This window comes from Barbatula barbatula (assembly GCF_947034865.1).
Source record: "Barbatula barbatula genome assembly, chromosome: 3".
Lineage (NCBI taxonomy): Eukaryota > Metazoa > Chordata > Actinopteri > Cypriniformes > Nemacheilidae > Barbatula > Barbatula barbatula.
The window spans coordinates 3,300,523-3,327,126 of NC_136764.1; the positions used below are offsets into that span (position 1 = coordinate 3,300,523).

Consider the following 26,604-nt stretch of genomic DNA (forward strand, 5'->3'; position numbering starts at 1 on the left):
AAGTGATGTTAAATAAACTGAAAAATGATTAATTGAATCATCTCAGTTGTGCTGTAATGTTCAGTCTAGGATTGTCAAACTTAGTCAGACTAGAAACAGATTCAATAGGTGTTGTTAACCATGCCAGATAACAGTATCAAAATATTGTCTCCTGATGTTATTATGAACCTTGAGATGGAGACCATTGGAGACTCATATCAAGACAATACAACTCCCAACAAGGTCAAACAATATTGAAAATAAGGATGAAATGTAACAAATAATATGAATCAAAGTGTATGATAAAAGATATGAATGAATACATATGATTAATGAATAATGTGATGAATGAGATAAATTAAATAGAATAATTCAATGAAAGTTTCTATCCAGATCTATCACTCGACTGAAGTTTGCTATTAACGATAATAAATACAGTAACATATAAGGGCAGTGATGTATGTGACTAATAAATTGTAAATGAAGTAACAATCCCTGTCTACTAATAAATATTCCTGCAATGGCAGTCTTAGAGCACACTTCTTGTTTTTATTGTTATTTAGTGTGATGTGGCTGGTTTCAGACTACTGGACTTTATCCATGTCTTCTTAATCAATTAGTTATGAATCCATCCAAAATGATATTCCTTATTCATTAGATTCCCATCTACCCTGTGTACATTTAAAATGATGAAACGGGAAGAGACAAGCTAATAGGTTGATTTTGTTTATTTTTTATATCACACACGCAAGGACAACGCAGTGTCCACGTTTAAACGATTGAGATAAATTCACAGGTCAGGCAATCTAATGTGTATCAAGGATTGCTTAAGTACGATCTGACAGAGAGCTTTCATGAACGAAAATGTGCGGCGCTTCAATATCCACAGAGGTGAAGCTTTCATCTAGCTCCTCCTCTCTGGATGTGAACTGTAGCTCCTCCTCGCTGGACGTCTAACGTCCGCCCATATGCTCTGCAGCGAGCACCACTTGGAAAAGATGCGGAGAGAAGGGGAAGAGAAAGACTTCATCGCTCTCCATTTCTGACACATTAGCGCCGCTGTGTGGATGCAAACGGCATTGCGAATTCTTTGAAATTCTTCATTGACAGTATTTTTCTTCCTATTTTGATTACTTCATCCTTTGCCTCCAAGGAATAATTGTTCTTCCCTTCTATTTTTTTCTATAATTCATTTTTGAACATTAGCAGTGTTTTTTGTCTTTTTGAATGAACCTTCTTCATACTTTCTGAACTGGTAACAGTTTTGTTTTGAGTGAATCTGTGTTACTGTGTTGTTTTGTGGAAAATACATCCTCGTCTGTTGCAAGCGCTCACGTGGATGCTATTCATGGTTGAAAAAGAAAAGAGACTTTCTGTGTTTGATCAGGTGGTCATCTGTGATTAAATGACCTGACACATCTGGACACTGCAACACCAGCTCAGGTCTACGCTGAGGTCAAACTGAACTCTGGGTTGTGAATCTCATTCTGGTATGTGGACTGACATGAAAACATATCTGATGTGGAAACATTTATAGAGTACTTTTGAGTGTACCGAGTACCTTCTGAACGGTCTTTCAGAACTGTTGTTGTTTTCCTATTTCTGTTTGGTTTGAGCATAATTGAAGAAAAGAGACCGAACAGAAGAGTGAATCTGAACAAAGCTTTATTTCTTTTTGTTTGTACATTTTGTTGTGGTGAAACCGTACTCACGACTCTCTCATCTCATGACTATTGTGTGTTTTTGTTTATTCTTTACTGAACATTAAGGTAAATAATTCTAAGTCTACTGTCTCCTTGGAGAAGGGACATCCCTCTTGTCCTCTAGGCTGGTAGACGGGAAAAGGAAATTAATTGAATCAAACTCTAAGTCATCACTAAAAGAAAGAACATAAACAATCAAGACAGAGAAAAACATACTTAGACAATAGCTATAGGAAACTATAGGGTGGGGACCTCGATCCTGTCATTTTCCTAGTCATCCAAGGCAGAGCCAGAGAAAACACTTACCCCTACATTGTAGTGAAATCCCGCTACACTTGAATAAATTAGTTTCTGTTTCATTTAAATGCAAATCTAATAACAACTTTAAAAACTCCAAGTACCTGAAGTGATGTCATCTACTGTAAATGGGATTTCATTGGTTGGCTGTAATGTTTGTTCTAGGGACTGCGCAGATATATTCTGATAACATGACAGTGAACTCAAGACCCGTCCTGTCCACAACATTTGTATCTGACCTGATTATATGACTTTAAACAGATTGTTTCAAACATTTGATTTGGTTTAAAAACTAAACAACAAACTTAAAGTTTAACAAGCTAAAGAATGTAATTGTTTTATTATTTAATTAAAATATTTAGTGGAGAGAGAAACTATCTACACATTTTTGTGAAGTCACATCAAGGCTTTCGTGTTTGACACATCGATGTGAAAAAGTCTATATTTATATTTCAACAATCATTTGTTAACTGTTTATGTTTGGATATAAGCTGATAAACATTTTATAAACTGAAGCCAATTATCACTTTAATAATCAAACTAAATTAATAATCATAATAAATATATATATTGTAAATCCCTCCCTCAAGTGTGGACACTTTAAATACTGCTTAAACAGAAACCTTGTTATTTCCACAGTGAGCAGAAGATGGTGATGTTAAAGTCCTGCTGTCTCTGTGCTGCTCCAGCTGCAGTTGTGGCCGCATGTATGAGCTGCGACAGCTCATTCCTGCAGCTCAGTGGGAAGAGTTTGGTGGTAACAACATCAAGGTCTTGGCTCGATCCAGAGGATTGCACTTAGAGACAAATGTATAGGATCATGCAAATGTAAGTCACTTTGTTTAAAAGCGTTTGCCAAATGCATAAATGTAAATGTTTATCCTGGAGTCCCCAGCATACCGGGACACAATGGCTCCCCTGCAGAGATGGTAAAGATGGGGCTGCTGGTCAAAAAGGCCAGAAAGGAGACACAGGTTTGTTCGTCTAGTTTATATTTTATTTGTTTGTATTACTGTTCATTGTGACATATACCTGTTCATACAGTATTACATATCAGTCATATGAGAATGATGTTGATGAGACCATTAAATCAAACTCAAATAATGTCCAAAACACACTACAAAAGCTTCTAATATATCCTAAAGTTACCAGAGGAGTTTTAATGGATACCAGTGGAACTTCTGTGGTGGTTTTCTTTCAGCAGGGTCGTCATACTGTTGTGGTTATTTTGATGAAAGTAACTCAAGAGTAAGTGTTACGCATTACAACTCAAAGACAGTAATATTGTAATATAACTAATGACTTTTCAATGACAGTAACTAGTCATCTATAGTGTATCACATTGTGGAGGTAACTTGCCCAACACTGATCATAAGTGACCCTATCAATCCCTTTAAAATGTTTTAAGTTGCGACCTTCATCTAGATATCATATGACACTATATGCCGGACAAATAGATAAAAAAACAGTTATAACAGCTGCTATTCGATTTTTAAAAGGTCTTATGTGTTTAAAGAGGCCATTGTGTCTTTGTTTTATCTATTGTAACTGTGCAAAAGGCTGCCAGTGCTTTCCCTGGAACGAATCGTCACTGATGACGCAACTTCCGTATAGTGTCGCAGGTGCGCGGTGCAGTTGAGGACTAACTTGGATCTTGACTTTTTGTCACGGAACGCGGAAAGAGAACCCAAGTGCAGGCAGCGAAACAGGGTTTAAACAGGATTTTAATAAATAATAAACAGGAACAAAACAAAAACCCACGAGGAGGTAAACAGGGAACACAATAAACTGAAGACTAACACTTGACAAGAACTACAACAACACCTAGACTAACAAAACAAAACACTCACACTGACTTGACTTGACTATCAATGACAAAGACTCCAAGACATGGCATGGCAAAAAGCATGAAACATGTACAACGAACGAGCACAAGACAATAGACAAGAGGGTATTATATAGGGAGACCAACAAAGGGGATAACGATAGGCAGGTGTGGGTAATGCGACACAGGAGGAGAGCAATACTAGAAACGAGAGGGGCAGGGCCAAATGACGAGACAGGAGAGAACGCATATTATGTCCTGATTGACCATAACATGATCCTCTCCACATAAAACACGTGGGTCTGTCATGATTCTGCCCCTAGACCAGAAAATCAAGACAAGAGCAGGCAGAATCATGACAGGACCCCCCCCTTTAATGAACGCCCCCTGGCGTTCACCAAAGGAGCAGACTAACGAGACAAGACTGACTGGGAAACGGACAACATCCAACAAAACATGGTAAAAAACAACAAGGGCAGACAGGCAAGAATAATCAATGGGTTGGGGTGACATAATAAAAATAACAAACAGGGGAGGGGGGGTGGGGGAACACAAGAGTCCGGGGGGGTAAATCCGTAGGGATTGGAATAAGGGGGAACAGTTCTTGTCCCTGGCGCTCGGAAGCGCGGAGTCCCAGGGGACTTAGGGGACACCCTGGGGGGCGGCGCTCGAGAGCGCAAAGTCCCAGGGGCTGTAGGAGTCCCCGGCTGAGGAACATGGCTTGAGGCCGGCTGGAAGGCCGGCTGAGGAACATGGCTTGAGGCCGGCTGGAAGGCCGGCTGAGGAACATGGCTTGAGGCCGGCTGGAAGGCCGGCTGAGGAACATGGCTTGAGGCCGGCTGGAAGGCCGGCTGAGGAACATGGCTTGAGGCCGGCTGGAAGGCCGGCTGAGGAACATGGCTTGAGGCCGGCTGGAAGGCCGGCTGAGGAACATGGCTTGAGGCCGGCTGGAAGGCCGGCTGAGGAACATGGCTTGAGGCCGGCTGGAAGGCCGGCTGAGGAACATGGCTTGAGGCCGGCTGGAAGGCCGGCTGAGGAACATGGCTTGAGGCCGGCTGGAAGGCCGGCTGAGGAACAGGACTGGGCGCCTGCGGGACCACCGGACTCGGGACCACCGGACTCGGGACCACCGGACTTGACGGGACCACCGGACTTGACGGGACCACCGGACTTGACGGGACCACCGGACTTGACGGGACCACCGGACTTGACGGGACCACCGGACTTGACGGGACCACCGGACTTGACGGGACCACCGGACTTGACGGGACCACCGGACTTGACGGGACCACCGGGACCACCGGACTCCGAGCCGCCCTCCGTTGCCTCTTCTTCTTCTGCCGAGCCACCCGCCTGGTGGTCGGCTGCAGGAACGAAGTGAATGGGATGGGCGGCTCGGGATTGGAGGCCTCGGACGAGGACCCCCAGGATTCCCGTCTCCCCCGCTTGCCAGTGAGACTGGGCGGTTGTGGAGAGGCTGCCGAGGCTGGAGAGTGGTGCGTGGCAATGCCCACAACACCCATCTGCAGAGGACCACTCTCGGGTATCGCTACCAGCGGAGATGAGCAAAATGGGTTCGATGAGGTCGCGGACTCCGAACGCTCTGCGGCAGTTACCCACACGGCGTCGAAATCCAACGGCCTCATCGCCCTCATCTCGGAGCGAGAGAGTGGCTCTCTGAGACCGGCGTTGAAAAGCACCGCCAGCTCCCTCTCTCCGAACGCACCTTGTTCCGCGATGTCCAGGAACCTCCCCACATACTCATCCACAGTCTCATTCCCCTGGCGAAGACTGCAGAGGCGACGGGCCAAGCTGGACCGGTCAGTGTCCATGCTGCCGCTGGGTTCTGTAGTGTCTCGTTCGTTCTGTCAGGAACGCGGAAAGAGAACCCAAGTGCAGGCAGCGAAACAGGGTTTAAACAGGATTTTAATAAATAATAAACAGGAACAAAACAAAAACCCACGAGGAGGTAAACAGGGAACACAATAAACTGAAGACTAACACTTGACAAGAACTACAACTACAAAAACACCTAGACTAACAAAACAAAACACTCACACTGACTTGACTTGACTAGACTATCAATGACAAAGACTCCAAGATATGGCATGCCTTTTGCCATGCCATATCTTGGAGTCTTTGTCATTGATAGTCTAGTCAAGTCAAGTCAGTGTGAGTGTTTTGTTTTGTTAGTCTAGGTGTTTTTGTAGTTGTAGTTCTTGTCAAGTGTTAGTCTTCAGTTTATTGTGTTCCCTGTTTACCTCCTCGTGGGTTTTTGTTTTGTTCCTGTTTATTATTTATTAAAATCCTGTTTAAACCCTGTTTCGCTGCCTGCACTTGGGTTCTCTTTCCGCGTTCCTGACACTTTTACTTAAAGCACTTCAGATTTTTAATTTCGGACAAAATTTTATATCTACATTTGAAATGCTTTATAAAAATATTGATAGTTCTGTGATACTATATCCAAATACCACAAACAGATTCCATGTACTGAGATCAGTTCGCCAGGGATGCCCTATTTCACCGTTTTTGTTCCTACTGGTGGTTGAATTACTGTCACTACATATTAAACATAGTTCTATTATTAAAGGATTGTCTATTTTTGATAAGGAAATTCGATTAACTCAATTAGCGGATGATACAGCTCTCTTTTTGAGTGACAAACATCAGCTATAACCCTAATTGACCAATTTTCAGCTGCCTCAGGTTTAACGCTTAACAAATCTAAATGTGAAATCTTATGTCTGTATCAGACTGAAGAGGATAAAATGTTTAATATGCCTGTTAAGACATGTGTAAGATATTTAGGTATTCATATCTGCAAGGATCTTAAGGAACGTCAACAGCTTAACTTTTCACCTAAATTGAAGAAAACTAAAACAATATTGAATTTATGGCTTCAAAGAGATGGCTTCTCTATTTTAGGAAGGATTCTTTTGACTAAAGCTGAAGGGATTTCAAGATTCGTTTATCCTGACCTATCTCTTAATGTCAATGATTCAACATGTAAAGATATAAATACCATATTTAGGAATTTTGTGTGGAAAAACAGACACCATCATGTTAAAAAAGCAGTGCTCTCTGGTTCAAAGGAGGAAGGTGGATTTGAACTTTTGGACTTTTTGGACTTGAATTACACATTTAAGGTGAAATGGTTGAAGGAATGTTTGAGAGCACCAGAATCCTTATGGTACTTTATTCCCAACAATATTTTTAAGAGTGTAGGAGGCTTAACATTTTTCTTGAAATGTAGCTACAATATTACAAGATTGCCGTTAAAACTATCCCAATTTTATCAACAAGCTCTTTTGGCCTGGAAGCTATGTCATTCCCACAAGTCCATCTTATGGAATAATGAATGTATCACTAAAGGGAACAAGTCACTTTATTTGCAGAAATGGATTGATAGAGATATTATATTTTTAAAAGACCTTTTTGATTGTAATAACCAATTATTTAGCTATGAATCATTTCTTAGAGAGAAGGCATTCCCAATAACATTCAAAGAATATAACTCTGTTTTCAAATTTATACCTAATGGCATATTAGAATGAATGAAAAGTTATATAAAACAAAATGGAGTTCCAGACTTTAGTTTTACTCTTTATATAAATGGTGTGGATATAATGAGCAGCAATTGTATTAATAAGCATATCAGAAAATGTTTTTTAAATTTAAAGAAAATAACACCCCATGGGAAATTTTTCTGGAATGCTCAGTTTACTGAGATTAATTGGCATGGGGCGTGGCTTGTTCCTTTTAGATTTGCATTACGAGCAAAATTAGAGAATTACATTTGAAAATATTGCACAATATATTTCCCACAAATTTATTTATCTCAAAATTCACATCTATTGATAATTGTGTTTGTAAGACAGAAAGAGAATCTGTAATTCATCTTTTTTATGGTCGCTCATACTGTATAACATTCTGGAAAAGTGTTGAAAATTATATGGCATCTAAAATAACACAATTGCACTTGAAGGGAAACAGATTATCACTTACTTTGATTGTAAAGATAGAAATGTATGTAATATTGTAAATGTATTTATTTTATTAGGTAAATTCCATATTCATAAAGCAAAATTTTCCAAATCCAAACCAAATTTTAAATTATTCCAAATTGAAATTGATTTATATATTGAGTCTCTTAAATTAGTTAAATATAAGAAAGCTTTACTAATAACTAGTATATATTCAAATCTCTTTAATTAATCAACTCCGCTATACTTAATATTACTGATGTTTGTAAGTCTGTTTTATCTTTTTTTTATTTTTTTATTGGTTTATCAATTTGTAATTTCATACTATTTATAATTTATTGTTTGTATATATTTTGTTAGTTAATTTTGTAATTTTGGATTGTGATGACTGAATGTGTGTAAATTTAAGTTTATACAATAAAAAATAAAAAATAAAAAATACTTGGATCTTGACCCAGAAAACACAAAATGTTTTTACAACTTTGCATTTCGGTTAAAATTAGGTGATGTTGCAGTAAAACTTTTTTAAACGTTTAAGTGCTATATGTTGTTTAAAATAGTGTAAATCATAAATATCATGTGTGTTTACAACGAAGACAAAACCAGACCAAACGGTAACTTTTGTGATACGTTTTATTTCGGTGTTAAAATGATTTTATATCGATTAAAGAATCAATATTCTGTTAACACATCAATGAACGTTAAAGATATAAATAAACTTACAGGTTTATATTTCTCCAAGCAAAGTTTGATCGCGTTGTGAACCGAAACTAGTTTACTGCTGTACGATGAATGAGATCTAAACCTCAACACTGCGCAAACTTCAATACTGGAAAATGACCACAAGGTGGCGCACACACACACAATGACAATCGGAGGAGAGAAGAGCGCGATCTTGAAATGCATTTCCAAAACCACATTGAATTTCTCTAAACCCAACGGTATAGCAAATGCAATCCCAAATATTTACACCCCTTAATGTTAATGTATAAAGGGGAAAACATTTAAATGATCATTTTAATCTTAAACGTTTATAATAAACAGAATCGTGTCAAACTGTGAGCAAGTAACACATCTTATATCTTTTTTCTTTCAGCTCTGTGTCAGTTTGGTCCGCTTTTGCACCCTGAGTTTATGGGTTTATGGGTTTATGGGTTTATGGGTTTATGGGTTTATGGGTTTATGGGTTTATGGATTAATGGGTTTATGGGTTTCTGTAAGTATTGACCATGTATATATAATAGCCTACAACTTTTATTCAAATTTGTTTTTGTTACTACTGACTTTTCAGTAACACTTACAATAAGGTTCTATTTGTTAACATATGATGTTAATGCATTTTAACATGCCAATGGGAAAGGAAAATAATCTTGAATTAAGGTTCAACTTTTTCTTAGTCACTCAATTCAAATGTTCTTACCCCATTGGCAGATTTTTTTGCAGATGTCTTTTCTTTTAATAAAAACAGGACTTATTTTCTAAGGTCATTTTGCTCATCAAGAAAATGCATCTTGATTCAAGAATTTGTAGACAATTTTACTGGAAAACAAGAAAAAAGACTAAACATTTTACATTTTACAAGCAAATCGTTAACAGTGTATTTTTATTATAAATATTCCTTTATTATGCAAGGTTCTGTCCATACATGAAACATTATTAGTTAAATCATTAGACACAAGTCAATAGTCAATACGAGAATGAAGAGATGAGTCCTCATGTATATTCTTCCCTGTGTGGATTCTGACATCGCCACACATCTATAAGACCCTTAAACATACATGATCCAGTTCACTAGAAGGGTCTGGTCTAGTTTTAGGAGGCCATCTATCAATGGTTTCATTCAACACACTAGTGAAATCTCCTCCCCACATAACTTTGGCTGAAGGATCGGAAAATAAATGCTGGAGACTCAATATTTGAAAAAGTAAATCGTTGTTCACTTTGTTGTTGGGGGCATAACAGTGTATTAATAAATTGTTTTCGTTATTCTGATCTAACACGAGTAATATCCATCTACCGCAATCCTCTGTTTCCTAGTTTAATATTTTCTGATCGGATCACTGGTTGATTTTCTCAGAGAGAATTCGGATGATATTCTCCTGTACATCACTCAGAGAAAGTTCACTTCGTTTGGCAGGTGTGTCAACTTCATTCTTTTGCTTTTTGGGAGGCTGATATTTGCTCGGTGTGTTTGATAAAGAATCACAACTTCCTCCGTTTTTTACTTTACACGCATACGAGTGAGTATCAGTAAAACTTCTCTTCTCTTTTATAGTTTTGATCTCCATCTCTGCATCAAGATCTACAGACATTTTCTGAATTGTGCAGCGAAACTGATGATGGATCAATTGTTGCGCTACTCGAACGTCAATATTGAATCTAAATCGACCACAATAAACAACATAACGATAGTATCGACTTAATGGTATTTGTGTTTTCATTTGTACTGTGTTTTACCTAATTTGTGTTTTTTCCCTGTAAAGCTGATTTGGAACAATGCAAATTGTGAATAGCGCTATATAAATAAAATTGAATTGAACTTGTGAGAATTACCTGATTTGTTTCTCAGTTTACAAAACCACGTCATCAACTCGTCATTAGTGATCAAACATATGTGTGTAAGACATCATTTGACAGTGTAAAGTGTTTAAACTTTTATTTGTGTACAATAACATTGACAACAGAAGTGCATTTGTAAAATAAAGAAAATATACAGGGTGCGCTCTCAGCCGTCACTGTCTGTAATATATTTCTGAAATCACATCTCAATATAAAGACTAAAACTCAGTGAATACATCACAGAAACACTCAGATCTGTAAACTGTGCTCGGCTATAGATCATTCCACTCCACCAATAAAGGGTTTTATGTTATGCGTGTGCATTGTTAGTGTTCATATTTATTTACATTATTGCTCAATACTTTGCACATTATATGTTAACAATTATTTACAGTTTTCTTTCAGGAAAGTTGCTGCATCACTGAATCTCTGAGTTTATTAAATCAGTTCATGTTAAAGACAGAACACATGACAGACATATGATGTGTAACTGTGAGCTCATGTTGATCATAGTCTGAACCATTTGAGAAAGAAATGACCAATAAAACATATGAAGTTTGATCACATTCTTTGTTCTAGTTGCTTCAGAATATTTCAGCTTGATGTCCATTATAGGTGTTTGGTGTTTATCTCTCCAGGTGTGAAACACATCAATATTCATCATCACTTACACTCCCTCACATGTGGAAAAAGTCATTATATTGTTTTGGAAATAATGATAAATAAGACACTTTTTAGCTCTTCACAGCCGTCACCGGTGATGTCACAGTCTTCAGAGAGAAAAAGGCTCAGATGATCTTTACTGAATGAAGGGAATCCTTTCACTCTTCATGTGATTGTTACAGTCGAGGCTTAATACTGTAAAACATTGAGGAGAAACATCAGATATGATATTAATATTCACTCATCTCAGTCATTATCAACATCATGTCACAATGACTTTATACTTACAAATCATATTAAATTAATCTTAGAGAGAGAACACAATACAAGAAGTGCAGCCACACCAACATTAACACAAGTGTGAGTACAAAACATTTCTGTCACTTGTTCACTGTAAATAAATCTACTTCAAAATGTCTCGCAAACAAATAGATATTTTTGTATACACTGATAAGACTAGTCCTAAAATTTGTTGACTGGATACTTAAAGGAACAGTTCACTCAAAAATGAAAAGACTACTATGGGAGTCAATAGTGACCCACAACGGCTGAGTTACAAACTCTCGTGTTTATTTGTGTTCAGCACAACAAAGAAATGTATTCAGGTTTATAACAACTGGTCCCATAAAAACACAATTATTTAATCATTTACACCTTGTGTCATTCCAAACCTGTATGACTTTATTCTCACAAAAGATATTTTGATAAAACATTTGTCCTCATTGTCTTGTCATTGGTTTTGTATCAATACAGTCGAAGTTTATGGCTACTAACAGTTATCTGTGTTTTGCAGAAGAAAGTAAGGTTGGGTGGACTTTTATTTTCTCGACATCAAGCTTTAAATGTCACGCCAGAGCATTCATGTCGACTAGTTTGAGCAAACCCTACAGTGTGGTAATAGTTTATAGAAATATAATGATTTAGAAAATAATAAATAACTCACTGTAGTTTCTGTAGTTGACATTGTGGATCCTTCAGTATATCAGAGAGCAGCTTCACTCCTGAATCTTCTGGATTATTATAGTTCAGATCCAGTTGTGTCAGATGTGAGGGGTTTGATCTCAGAGCTGAAGTCAGAGCAACAAAACCTTCAGATCCAATACTGCAGCCAGACAGACTGAAGAGAGAAGAAAATAAATGAAATAATGACAATAACATTTAGAAAATAATCAGGAGGATATATTATTTATTATTTATCAATGTATCAAATTATGTCCCTTTTTACAAGATACAAGTAATATATTAAATGATTGTAAATCACAGTCATTTTACAATAATATCATGAATAGTTTAATATATTTAAGTTAGTTATTAAAATGATCTCAGTTTGGTGATAATTCTGTATGAATCTGAATCAACAGAGAGTCATTGACTGACAGTCACTGTTGAGTCTCTTACATATAAAGATGATTCTGATAAACCTATGAAGACCTTCATTTACATAATACATACACATGTTTAACTTTATTGCTTTAAGGATTTTCTTACTTTAATGTCTTCAGTTTACAGTTTGTATTCTTCAGTCCATCAGAGAGGAGCTTCACTCCTGAATCCTTCAGATTATTGAGACTCAGGTTAAGTTCTGTCAGACTTGAGGAGTTTGATCTGAGAACTGACGCCAGTGATGAACAACTTTTCTCCGTCAGTTTACAGTCACTCAGACTGAGAGAGAAATAACAAGATAACAGTGAGTCACAATGTTAGTAAGACACTTATGACTGTTTTCTGACTGCATGATGGATCTTTCTGATGTGAATAACGCTGCACTTGCCACAGAGATGAATAACAGTCAAAGCATTAACAGATGGATCTTTAATGATCACTTCTGATCTCATTTCTATGTTTCAGGATATCGTATGAAGCATCAAGGTGTCAGGAACGTGTTGAGGGAACAAGGACAGAGAACCCAAGTGCAGACAGCGGGGTCAGAGGTCAACCCTTTCTGATCCGCGTGCGCTGCTTCTCTCCACCAAAGACACGCCGCATGAAGAGCAGCAGACACGTGTTCATGTTAACAACAGTAGTGCAGACACACAGAGCAGGTCAATAGACTCACAACAATAAACTAAATACAGCAACTTTAAAGGATTTGTATCTGTCAGTCTGTTTACTGTTTGATAAAAGTCTCCAACCTTTCCACCAGATTTGTGATATTTTATGAACCACAACCTTTTTATCTATATTGAGCATTAGCATTATTGATCAGCATTTAAACATTTGTGACCCTGTGAAAACCCAAACTAAAGTCTCAAAATCTAATTTATTATAACAAGCATCAAATATAAATCTCACTGAGATTTCAATCTTTAAAATGACATTATTCAGTTAATATTGAAGATATTGTTTTTATATTTTCACAGAATATTCAGTAGGATGATTGTATGTAGAAAACAGTTAAAAAGACTTTTGCTTTTCACAAGCAGCGTCACATTTTGTAATGAACAAGGATCTAATCTCCTCCCTTAACAATTACCGCCCAATATCCAATCTCCCCTTTCCGTCTAAAACCCTGGAACGTATAGTCGCTGCACAACTACAAACCCATCTTCATGCCAACAACCAACTGGAAACCCACCAATCAGGTTTTCACACCCACCACAGCACAGAAACCGCCCTCCTCAAAGTCCTCAACGACCTCCTCACCTCGGCTGACACCGGTTCCCTCAACATCCTCATCCTACTCGACCTGATTGCAGCCTTCGATACCGTGAGCCATAAAATCCTGCTCAACAGACTCAAAGACCTCAGCATCGAAGGTACTGCGCTCAGCTGGCTCCATTCCTACCTATCCAACAGATCCCACTTCATCTCTCTCCATAACCACACCTCTACCACAGCCACAGTCACCCGAGGCGTTCCCCAAGGCTCTGTACTCGGCCCCCTCCTCTTCCTCATCTACATCCTCCCTCTTGGTCAGATACTCCGCCACTTCAGCATGGACTTCCATTGCTATGCTGATGACATCCAGATCTATCTCAGCACCAAATCCCCCCACAATCCTCCCCTCTCCCACATTAATTCCTGTCTATCAGCTGTTAAAACTTGGATGCAACACAACTTTCTCAAACTCAACAGTGATAAAACGGAATTCCTCCTCATAGGCTCCAAATCCACACTCAGCAAAACCAATAACCTCACTCTCACCATCGACGGAACCACTGTCTTCCACAGGCCCGCAACCTTGCCGTGATTTTTGACTCCACCCTCTCCCTTCAGCCTCACATCTACCAAGTCGTTAAAACCTCATTCTTTCACCTCCATAACATCGCCAAAATCAGACCCTTTCTCACACTCCCAGCTGCCGAAATACTCATTCATGCCTTTATCTCCTCTCGACTGGACTACTGCAGCTCACTTCTCCTCGGCATTAGCTCCACCCAAATTAACCGACTCCCACTGGTCCAGAATTCAGCCGCCCGACTCATCACCCGCTCCAAATCTTGGCATCACATCACTCCAGTCCTTAAACAACTGCACTGGCTTCCCATCGGATCACCTAAAAAATCCTGGTCCTCACCTACAAAGCCCTTCACCATCTGGCCCCCACATATCTCACTGAACTCCTCTCCTTGTACCAACCCTCACGGTCCCTCAGATCCACCTCAGCTGGTCTCCTCTCCATTCAAAATTCCAAACTCTGCAGTTTTGGGGACAGAGCATTCTCTAGGGCAGCTCCCAGGCTCTGGAACTCCCTCCCCCCTGATATCGACCTTCTGAGACATTTGCCATCTTCCAGTCCCGCCTCAAGACCCATCTCTTTACCTCTGCCTACCCATAGCCCATGTCCCTTTTTTCCTTTTCTTTTTTTTTATCTTGAAAAGCGCTATATAAATTCAATTTATTATTATTATTATTATTAATAGTGAAATGATTGAAAGACAGAAGTAGTTGACTGGTCAGATCAGACTTCTATTAAGAGGGCATTCCCCTCGCCACAGAACCTACAATACAGAGATACATAACCTACTGTGTAAGGCAGGGCTCTTCAATTGGCGGCCCGCGGGCCGGATCCGGCCCCCGAGATATTTTGTAGTGGCCCTTGAAGTGTAATGTTGTTATTACATATGAGCAAAACCGTAGATTCGGCAGACACGTCTGTAAACAGCTGGCGGAAAAAGCGATAATGGAGGTACAGCGGATAATTTTTGGGTGTTGTACCTATATGCGCCAGTAGGTGGCTCCTATAAATAATGTTCTGTTGGGTGCATTGCCGTTGTTCTGTGTACGTTACAATATCTAGTCCTAGGCCTACCTGTTTCGGCCGGAAACATATTTTGACGGACCGCTCAAACTTGTCTCTTTCAAAGCCAGCAAGCAAACAAGACAAAATGTCTCTATCTATTTTAGGAAAAAGGAAAGTTGACTCAGAGAACAGGCAGTTCAACAATGAATGGACAGAGAAATATGCATTTATTACAGTCAATGTGAAACCTGTCTGCCTAATCTGCAACGAGTGCCTTGCCGTGTGTAAAGAGTTTAATTTGAGAAGGCATTTCAAGACAATGCATGCTAACTTTGACACTACTTTCCCACTGGGATCCGTTGCCCGGAGCCAGAAGATATCGGGGCTTACATCTTGTTATGAGCAAAGACGTCGCATGTTGTTTCGGGCATGTACGGATCAAGAGAGGGCAACGGCAGCATCTTTGCGAGTGGCATGGATATTGGGCAAAAAGAAAAAGCCGTTTACAGATTCTGTGACAGTCAAGGAGTGTATGTTGGCATCCATTGAGGAGGTTGTAACAAACGAGGAAGCTCGAAAAAGCATTATCGACTTAATCAAGCAAATTCCAATATCTGACACGTCAAATATGAGGAGAGTCGAGTGCCTTGCATCGGACGTTTTCGAGACGCTTTTGGACAAACTGAGGAAGGCCGAGGTGATGTCTTTGGCGGTGGATGAGTCGACAGATAACAGTGATATTGCGCAGTTGTGCCTCTACGTGCGATTTTTTGATGGTGAATGTTTTCGCGAGGATTTGCTTGGACTAATTCCCATGGAGGGGCGCACTACTGGTGAGATTTTATTCACCGAAATTGCCTCATTCTTTGAGGAAAACAACTTGGATTTGGCGCACGTCAACATGTTGGTGACAGACGGTGTGCCCTCCATGGCGGGCAGGGATCAGGGGCTCGCCGCGAGGATGGCTGCCGTGGCTCCTCAGTTGAGATCGCTACATTGCCTCATCCACCAAAGCCTCCTATGTGCCAAGCTCAGCGGTGAGTTAAAACAGACCAAGGACTCTGTCATGGCAATTATAAACTTTATCCGTTGCACCTCCAGTTTACAGCACCGCCTTTTTCGCAAGCTGTTGAACGACATGTCTGCTGAATATAAAGATTTGCTCATTCACAATGACATTAGATGGCTTAGCAAAGGAAACGCTTTGAAACGTTTTAGTGAACTACGAGAGGAGATTCTGGTGTTCCTCCAGTCTTCGAAATTGAAAAAAGCTGGCAAGTTTCTGTCTCTGATGGAAGATGATGAGTTTAATGCCGCTGTCTGCTTTTTGAGCGACGTTTTCAATCATTTGAACCAACTCAACATGGAGCTGCAGGGCAGAGGTAAAACAGCCGTGGAACTTGTGGAGAAACTTCATGCATTTCAAAGAAAGCTATCACTCTTCTCTGCTGATCTTTGTCCTGGGAAGATGCTCGACTTCCCCACACTGAGGAAATCTGGCCTGCAAATTACACGGCTGATGTCAAGCTTTATTGATGCATTGAAAAACAACTTTGCCACTAGGTTTGGTAATTTCAGCATCTCCAGTGAAGTGATGAGATTTGTGAAGGACCCTTTCTGTGTTAATGTTGAGACAGACTTTGCATTGAAAGGAAAGGAGGTGGAATCATCTTTGGATGAGGGATCTTTACAGCTAGAACTCATTGACATTCAGTCGTCAGATGACTTGCGACAGTCATTGCAGCAGGCAGGTTTTTAAAAATTCTGGACCCATTTAGTCAGCCAAGACAAATTTCCACACTCAAGAAGTCTTGCACTTTTTCTTCTGACAATGTTTGGCTCAACATACACATGTGAGTCATCATTCTCACACATGAATGCCATTAAAACTCACAATCGCATATCACTCACTGACCAGCATCTGCAACACTGCTTGCGCATTTCACTGACAACATATACACCTGACTTCACTGCTCTTGCTAAATCAAAAAAATGCCATTTCTCTCATTAGATGGCAAATGTTGGCAAACTACATACAACGTAACATGTTGTTTATTTTTGAACTGTAATGTTTTTCATGTTTTTTGCCAGTTTGTTGTTGGTTTTATTGTTCCATTTGTTGGTGTTGAAGTTATTTGTCAGTTATAGCCTATGAATGTAATTCTAAATATCTAATATTACTCACCTAAACTGAGTGATGTAATTTGCACCAAGCTATGCACTTTAGTTTTAGTTTTTGTAGTTTCCTGTCACTCAAATGAGTGCAATCGTAAATAATCTGTGATATTGCTGGTTTCTGATTTATGTTCAAAATAGACAAAAGTAAGAACAGCAGTAGCTCATGTGTGAATTTATGGGGCAGTCTGTTTTATTATTTTGTTTGAGTTGTATTCAGTTACCAATTAGCTGCATTTCTGTTTTAGAAAGGGGACAGTTTGAATGTGACATTTAAATTTGAATGTAACAATGCCTTGGGCCCATGGGTCTTAATACATCATAATGTGCATATGTTGTTCTGCATAAAAAATTGAATATATTGACTCCTATATGTTCTGTTAATTTCTTTATTTGTTACCGTGATTAGTCATATTCTCCGGCACCCTTGTTTTGCTTCAGTTTGATGAACTGGCCCCAGTCCCAAATTAATTGAAGAGCCCTGGTGTAAGGGGTAGTAGTGAGGTCTTTAATGTGGACAAATGGCAATAAATTAGCAATTATTTTTTATTTTAACAGTCACATAACAATCTCATCTGCACAAGTCAGATGTATAAATATTGAAAGATAAATAATATTTGTCACGTTAACTGTGAATAATTAAAACTGTACTCAATGTGCCAGTGTTGCGCAGTCGCAGTTCATTGCACTAAATATCTGCGCATCTTTTTGGATTATCTGGATGTCACAGATTTAGCTTCAACCTCGCCGCTGCTTAATAACAATAACAATAAACTTCACTGTGACAAGGTGAGACATGTTTTATATTTAATAATGTTTGCTGTTCATTTCATTTAATGTTTGGTGTTTATTTTAGACTCGTACCTGATGAACGTGGTCGTTTGTATTTGTTATGAAACATCTGTCCGTGGGTTTGAAGCGATTGTCACACACAGTATAAATGACAGATGCTTTAGTAGATATTTGTTGGAGTCGCACTTTTGCTGCAGAGTTAGAGCTTTAAAAACACATTTTAATGGATATGAGGGTTTGTGTTTGTTATCTGTAAGTCTCTGTGCATGTTCATGCATTCATTCAGTGTTTTGGATTCTTGTGAAGGATTTGTTTAGATATGATGTGGTATCATTTATGGTGACGCTACTTTGGAATATCGCTGTTGTTTGGCCGGAGGAAATTTTGCCATAACCGAGGTTTTGTTGAAACGCCGCAACTGTCAACTACATCAAATTTACACAAGAACAAGAGTGAAACAGCAAAACATAAACAGCAAAAATACTCGACAGTCACTTGTGATTATTAAAAAAAGTGAGTTTATAACTAAATGATAATTTGATCAGTAACTCACATTAGTGTCTGTAGTTGACAGTGTGGATCCTTCAGTAGATCAGAGAGCAGCTTCACTCCTGAATCTTCTGGATTATTCCAGCTTAGATCCAGTTGTGTCAGATGTGAGGGGTTTGATCTCAGAGCTGAAGTCAGAGCAACACAACCTTCAGATCCAATACTGCAGAACGCCAGACTGAATAGAGAAGAAAATAAATGAAATAATGACAATAACATTTAGACAATAATTAGGAGTAAAATAAATTAATATAGTTAATTATACTTTAATATTATTCAATTATTCATCTATGTATCAAATTATTAAGATACAAGTAATATGATCATTTTACAATAATATCATGAATAGTTTAATATATTGAAGTTAGTTATTAAAATGATCTCAGTTTGGTGATAATTCTGTATGAATCTGAATCAACAGAGTCATTGACTGACAGTCACTGTTGAGTCTCTTACATATAAAGATGATTCTGATAAACTTATGAAGACCTTCATTTACATAATACATACACATGTTTAACTTTATTGCTTTAAGGATTTTCTTACTTTAGTGTCTTCAGTTTACAGTTTGTATTCTTCAGTCCATCAGAGAGCAGCTTCACTCCTGAATCCTTCAGATTATTGTCACTCAGGTTCAGTTCTGTCAGACTTGAGGAGTTTGATCTGAGAACTGACGCCAGTGATGAACAACTTTCCTCTGTCAGTTTACAGTCACTCAGACTGAAAGAGAAATAACAAGATAACAGTGAGTCACAATGTTAGTAATAAACTCATAATCAAAACAAGTTGATCTCATTTCAATGAAAGCTTGAAAACTTCTATGAGTGACAGTGAACTTCAGTAAAACATGATGTGTGTGTCCAGAAACACAAGAACAGTATGTCATGTTAACTTCATGTAAATGGAGAGAAACCTTCTGTATAATACAATTACATTTATTAATTGGGGAATTGTTTTTATCCAGAGAGACTTACACATGAGATTAAAACAAGAAGAATGAGTTTATCCAAGAGAAAACATAATACAAGTAAAGTGACTACATCAAATTTACACAAGAACAAAAGTGAAACAGCAAAAATAATCGACAGTCAATTGAATTAAACAAAATGATAATTTGATCAGTAACTCACAGTAGTGTCTGTAGTTTACATTGAGGATCCTTCAGTAGATCAGAGAGCAGCTTCACTCCTGAATCTTCTGGATTATTACAGTTCAGATCCAGTTGTGTCAGATGTGAGGGGTTTGATCTCAGAGCTGAAGTCAGAGCAACACAACCTTCAGATCCAATACTGCAGTTAAACAGACTGAAGAGAGAAGAAAATAAATCATATAATGACAATAACATTTAGACAATAATTAATAGTACAATTATTTAATAATACTTTAATATATTTTTATTATTCATCAATGTATCAAATTATGTCCCTTTTTACAAGATACAAGTAATAAATTAAATGATTGTAAATCACAATAATATCATGAATAGTTTAATATATTGAAGTTAGTTATTAAAATGATCTCAGTTTGGTGATAATTCTGTATGAATCTGAATCAACAGAGAGTCATTGACTGACAGTCACTGTTGAGTCTCTTACATATAAAGATGATTCTGATAAACTTATGAAGACCTTCATTTACATAATACATACACATGTTTGACTTTATTGCTTTAAGGATTTTCTTACTGTAATGTCTTCAGTTTACAGTTTGTATTCTTCAGTCCATCAGAGAGCAGCTTCACTCCTGAATCCTTCAGATTATTGAGTCTCAGGTTCAGTTCTGTCAGACTTGAGGAGTTTGATCTGAGAACTGACGCCAGTGATGAACAACTTTTCTCTGTCAGATTACAGAGACTCAGACTGAAAGAGAAATAACCAGATAACAGTGAAGATATAAACACATCAAGAGATAATGTTTGAACAATGAGAATCATCTGCACAAGAGCTGAAGCAACATCTGCACCTGATAGAGAATCACTGCAAGAACTGAACCCTAACAGACAATTATAAATAAAAAACTAATGAATGAAAATCAGAAAAAGCCACAAGAGAGCAGCTCTCACTCTATAGATGCAGTGAACAATACCATCATGTTTTATTGTGTCTCTGTAGGACATTAACTACAGTAATGTGGACTGTTAGATGTTCAGGTGAAACGTCTCGGTTACCTATGTTACCTCCGTTCCCTGATGGAGGGAACGAGACGTTGTGTCGACAGAATGGGGTTTGACTTGAGAACCTACCTTCTCTGACTGACTTGAACAGGCCAATGAAAATTGGCGAATGAAATTTGCATGCCGGACTCCGCCCCCGGATATCCGGGTATAAAAGGGCTGAGGAGCCTGAGGATCTTGCCCCGACTGCTGCAGCGGGCGGCCAGCGTTGTGGCATGAAGGACACAACGTCTCGTTCCCTCTATCAGGGAACGGAGGTTACATACGTAACCGAGACGTTCCCTTTCTGTCGGTCTCTCGACGTTGTGTCGACAGAATGGGGTTCCTCGGAAAACGCCACAGCGCTGTGCCGCGTCACAATTCCTCGCGAAGCGACGTTGACTGGCCTGGGCGTGTCAAAACGTGGGCGCTTAGCATGAATTGCAACCTTCCAGTGGAAGGGAAGGGGTCCAGAGCTTACCTACAAGATGGGAGCCCCTTCCTCCGGCCGTCACGGACGGCGGCCTAGTTCTCTTAACAGCGAGAAGCCGCCCGGCACCGTAAGGGCCACTGGGAAGCGTCATTCCCCCCTGAGGGAACGCGCTACGGAGACCACTTCCTACCGCAGGGAGGAGTTCAGTGGAGACCCACACACGGTCTCACCAGATAGGGGAGAGCACGTGGGAACATGCAGACACGAGAGGGTGTCGCGAGCAGGTGAAGTACACCTGGGAGAGGTCATGGGCCATCGATTGAGAGCCATTCATGAGAAGACAACAGACGGAACCGCCCTGTGGGGGGGTTACTACGTGTGGAGCACTAGGCCTTGTTTGAGTCACTGCTAGGGCTCAGAAACAGGCCAAGGGGGGCAGGGCTGCTCCGCCGAGCCCGCCGCCGAGGAGTGCTTAGTGATGGATGGAATGCCTACTCTTCGCTCACGTGGAGGGAAGAGGGGAGGCTGGATAGCACCACGTCTCACCTGTGGAGGGGTGCTATCGCAGGCGTACGCCCACCGGCTGCCGGACTTACCTGGCGGTGTCTCGTAAGACTCTGGCAGCTACCGGTTCCACGCGGAGGCTGTAGAACCTCGCGAAGGTGCTGGGCGTAGCCCAACCCGCAGCTCTACTTATGTCTGCCAGAGGGGCGCCCTGCGCCAGTGCCCACGAGGAGGCCACACCCCGGGTGGAGTGTGCCCTCACTGCAAGCGGGCACGGGAGATCCTGTGATCGGTAAGCCATAGTGGTGGCGTCCACGATCCAGTGCGCCAACCTCTGTTCGGAGACAGCCCTCCCCTTGTGCTGACTTCCAAAACAGACAAAGAGCTGGTCAGAACTCCTGAAGCTCTGCGTGCGGTCCAAGTAGAGGCGCAGCGCGTGGACTGGACACAACACGGAAGGGGTTGGGTCTTCCTCCCCAGAAGGGAGCGCCTGCAGGTTCACCACCTGGTCCCGGAAGGGAGTGGTGGGAACGTTGGGCACGTAGCCAGGCTGGGGTCTCAGGATAACGTGAGATTGCCCAGGCCCGAACTCTAGGCAATCCGTGGCCACGGAAAATGCTTGTAGGTCCCCTACCCTCTTGATGGAAGCGAGCGCCACTAGGAGAGCCGTCTTCATCGAGGGACGAGAAAGAGCGGCAACTCCGGGGGGCTCGAAGGGGGGCCTCTGGAGGCCCGCCAGGACCACATTGAGGTCCCAAGAGGGAACGGAGCGCGGACGGGCCGGATTCAGCCTTCTCGCGCCCCTCAGGAACCTAATGAGCAGGTCGTGCTGTCCCAGAGACCTCCCACTAACTGGTTCGTGATGAGCGGCAATTGCGGCTACATACACTTTCAGCGTGGAAGAGGAGAGATTGTTCTCGAGTCTCGACTGCAGGAAGGACAGCACGTTCCCGATCGAGCATATCCGTGGGTCTTCTCCACGAGAAGAACACCAGGAGGAGAAGAGGCGCCACTTACAAGCGTATAACCGCCTCGTGGCCGGGGCCCTAGCCTGAACAATGGTCTCTACCACCGCTGGGGGTAGACCACTCAGGATCTCCTCGTCCCGTCCAGGGGCCAGACATGGAGGTTCCAGAGGTCTGGTCTCGGATGCCACAACGTGCCCTTCCCCTGAGAGAGAAGGTCCTTCGTCAGGGGAATCTGCCAGGGGGGAGTTGTCGTCAGGAGCATTAGCTCCGAGAACCAAGTCCGGTTGGGCCAGTAAGGCGCAACTAGTAGCACTTGATGCTCCTCTTCCCTGACCTTGCACAGGACGTGTGCAATGAGGCTCACTGGGGGGAAGGCGTACTTCCGCTTGTCCCGCGGCCAGCTGTGCGCCAAGGCATCCGTGCCGAGGGGGCCCTCGGTCAGGGAGTACCAAAGCGGGCAATGGGTGGTGTCCAGGGAGGCGAACAGGTCCACTTGTGCCTGTCCGAACTGCACCCAAATGAGCTGGACTGCGCGAGGGTGGAGCCGCCACTCTCCACGGGGCGTCGACTGACGAGAGAGCGCATCGGCTGTCTGGTTCAGGTCGCCCGGGATGTGAGTGGCTAACAGGGTCTTCGTCACCTGCTGGCTCCACAGGAGGAGGCGTCGGGCGAGTTGCGATAGCTGCCGTGAACGAATACCACCCTGTCGGTTGATATATGCCACAGCAGTCGTGCTGTCCGACCGGACCAGCACGTGCTTGTCCTGCACGAGGGGGCGGAACTCGATATCAATCGCCAACAACTCTAGGCGATTGATATGCCAGCGCAGGCAGGGGCCCGTCCAGAGACCCGACACTGCGTGCCCGTTGCACACCGCACCCCAACCCTGCAGGGAGGCAACGGTCGTCACCACGATGCGCCTCAAAACCTAACCAAGGGGGACCCCTGTCCGCAAAAAGGTCATTGAAGACCATGGGGTTAGGGTGCGCCGGCAGAAGGGCGTGATCGGAACGCGCCTGCTGCCGGTGTGCCACGCACTCCAAGGAACTCTGCTCTGTAGCCAGTGCTGTAGCGGTCTCATGTGCATCAACCCGAGGGGGACCACCCCCGCCGAGGACGCCATGTGTCCCAGGAGCCTCTGGAAACGTTTCAGGGGGACCGCTGGCTGCTGCCTGAAGCTCCTCAGGCAGGTCAGCACCGACTGGGCACGCTCGGAAGAAAGACGTGCAACCATGGAGACAGAGTCGAGTTCCACACCGAGGAAAAGGATGCTCTGCACAGGGGAGAGCTTGCGCTTCTCTCGGTTGACCTGTAACCCCAAATGGTCTAGGTGCCGGAGCACCAGGTCCCTGTGTGTACACAACAGATCTCGCGAGTGCGCCAAGATGAGCCAGTCGTCGAGATAGTTGAGTATGCGCACCCCCTGCTCCCTGAGGGGAGTGAGGGCGGCCTCCGCGACCGTCGTAAAGACTCGAGGAGACAGGGACAGACCAAATGGGAGGACGCGGTACTGATATGCCTGTCCCTCGAAAGCGAACTGTAGGAACGGCCGGTGACGAGGGAGGATGGACACATGGAAGTACGCGTCCTTCAGGTCGATCGCCATGAACCAATCCTGACGCCTGACGGACGTCAGGATGCGCTTCTGCGTTAGCATCCTGAACGGCAGCTTGTGTAGGTGCTTGTTCAGGGTACGCAGGTCCAAGATGGGGCGCAACCCGCCACTTTTCTTGGGGACAATGAAATACGGGCTGTAAAACCCGGAGTACATCTCGGCCAGAGGGACGAGCTCGATCGCCCCCTTCGCCCGAAGGGTAGTGACCTCGGCCCGAAGCACGGGAGCATCTACTCTCACTGATGTGAAGAGGATGCCCCGAAACTTGGGTGGGCTCTGGCGAACTGAATCGCATAGCCGAGACGGATCGTTCTCTCTAGCCACCGTGCTGGTCTGGGAAGAGCCAACCAGGCTCCCAGGGACCAAGACAGGGGGACCAAAGGTTCGATCTGATTCATTGCCCCCGTGGGGGGTGGTTCGATGGCTGGCAGTACGGCTCCCTCGCCGTGGGGGGGAACCCCGGGGAGGAGAGCGGCTCTGCCGAGGTGCCTGCCGGGCGACATCGCGGCATACCGCACCGTCTGACTGAGGGTGCTGGTGGCCACTGAGAGTTATACCCAAGCGTGTGTCTCGCCGGAACACAACGTGGGGTTGCCGAACACCGTCCTGCGGAGGGTGAGAGCGGCTGTGAGAAAGCCCCAGGGAGAGAGAAAGCTCTCCTTGTGAGAATGTGGGCACCAGGCCCTGGAAAGGGCCCGGCTGGTGTTGCTGGGACGGGGTAGGCACCGTCCCAGTCCAACCCTCTAGCGATGTAGTTGCCAGGGTCGGGCCCGGTGAACTCGATCTCCCTGGGTTCACCCCGTCAGAAACGCTTCCGCGGAGGTCGGTGACGGGACGGTGCTCTCCTCGTCGACGTCCTTCTCCGGGAGGCCGCCTGTGCAGGGGGCGCTGGAGCCGGAGTCGGCGATGGGCGGGGCTGCTGGGGAGCAGGCGCCGCGCGGGACATCGACAGCGATAGGCGGCCGGGTCGCGGCGGGGCAGGACGCCTCCGTCTGCTTCTCTACAGTCGAGAACAGCTGCCCTCGACCGTATCACCAAACAGCCCACCCTGCGCGATGGGAGCGTCGAGAAAGCGAACCTTCTCAGCGTCCCGCATCTGCGCAAGGTTCAACCCAAGGTGTCCCTCCTGGACCACTAGTGTGGACATCGTACGACCCAGGGCTCGCGCCGTCACCTTTGTCGCCCGAAGAGCGAGGTCAGTGGCAGTGTGGACCTGCATAAGCCCGGGGTCGGACTTTCCCTCGTGCAACTCTTTCAACGCCTTGGCGTGAAGAGCCGAGGCAGCTTGACCCGCAGCGTTGTAAGCCCTCGACACCAGCGGTGCCGAAAACTTACAAGCCTTGGAAGGGAGCCTTGGTCGATCTCTCCAGGTGGCAGCTGTCTGCGGGCACAGGTGCACCGCGACCGCACGTTCCACCTGAGGGATGTGGACACAGCCCTTAGCTGCCCCGTCATCGAGGGAAGTCAGGGCGACCGAGCTAGTCTGACGTGCACGCGCCGAGAAGGGGGCGTTCCAGGTCCGACTGAGCTCCTCATGCACTTCCGGGAAGAATGGTACCGGCGCCGACCGTGGCTTAGAGTCACGGTCGGTCCCCAGATACCACGTGTCCAACCGCGAGCGTTGGGGAAGAGGCGGTGCGGTGCACCGCAGCCCAATACTCGCGGCGGCCCGGGAAAGCATGGTTGACATCTCGACGTCCGCTTCATCCTGAGCTCGACCCCCCGGAGGGGGAAGCTCTAAGGACTCGTCGGGGTCGGATGCCAAGAGGTCGCCCTCCGATGCTGCGAGCGACATCTCATCGTCGTCGTCACGCCCCGTGTCCGAGTACGTGACGGAGGAACAAGGCGGCGTACCGCCTTTTCCGGGACGGTCAGACGAGCGAGGCGGGGCATGAACGGTCCGCGAGCCGATGGCTGACGGATTGAGGCTCACGGTAATTCCCCGATCACCCTCGGTGCTCGCCGAAGCGGACTGCAGGGCTGATGCCACTGCTGCCGCAGAACGGGAGGTGGCGGCTGATTCTCGGAAGAACGCAGCTACCCGTGAACGCAACGTCTGAATTACCATCCGCCCGCAGTGCGGGAAAGATGTATCCACAAACCATGCCTGAGCGTGCTGGAGTCCCAGACACACGAGGCAGAGATCGTGTCCGTCCCCTTCCTCGATGAGTGCACCGCACCCACGAGCACAGCGGGACATGCCGCGCTGGAAAAAAGTCTAAGC

General features: G+C 43.5%; 2 protein-coding genes across 6 annotated transcripts in view; both read right to left on the reverse strand.

Annotated features, from left to right (window-relative positions):
- Positions 1-26,604, reverse strand: part of LOC306891679 (NLR family CARD domain-containing protein 3-like) — an 87,753-nt gene that overhangs the window by 37,361 nt on the left and 23,788 nt on the right. For 3 of the 5 annotated variants that reach the window (XM_079452143.1, XM_079452141.1, XM_079452142.1), the window contains 3 exons: positions 20,394-20,567; positions 19,839-20,012; positions 19,255-19,428 (listed from right to left, as the gene is read on the reverse strand). In XM_079452143.1, the coding sequence (XP_079308269.1) occupies positions 19,255-19,428; positions 19,839-20,012; positions 20,394-20,567 (522 nt within the window). Of the gene's footprint in view, positions 1-10,428; positions 11,205-11,952; positions 12,127-12,497; positions 12,672-18,712; positions 18,887-19,254; positions 19,429-19,838; positions 20,013-20,393; positions 20,568-26,604 lie in introns of those variants that run through there. The other 2 variants (XM_079452145.1, XM_079452144.1) reach the window with 1 other exon arrangement.
- Positions 10,429-26,604, reverse strand: part of LOC306891685 (NACHT, LRR and PYD domains-containing protein 3-like) — a 153,803-nt gene continuing 137,627 nt past the window's right edge. Inside the window, exon 12 of the transcript XR_013786381.1 lies at positions 10,429-10,767. The gene's annotated coding sequence lies outside the window, so the exon portion shown is untranslated. The remainder of the gene's footprint in view (positions 10,768-26,604) is intronic.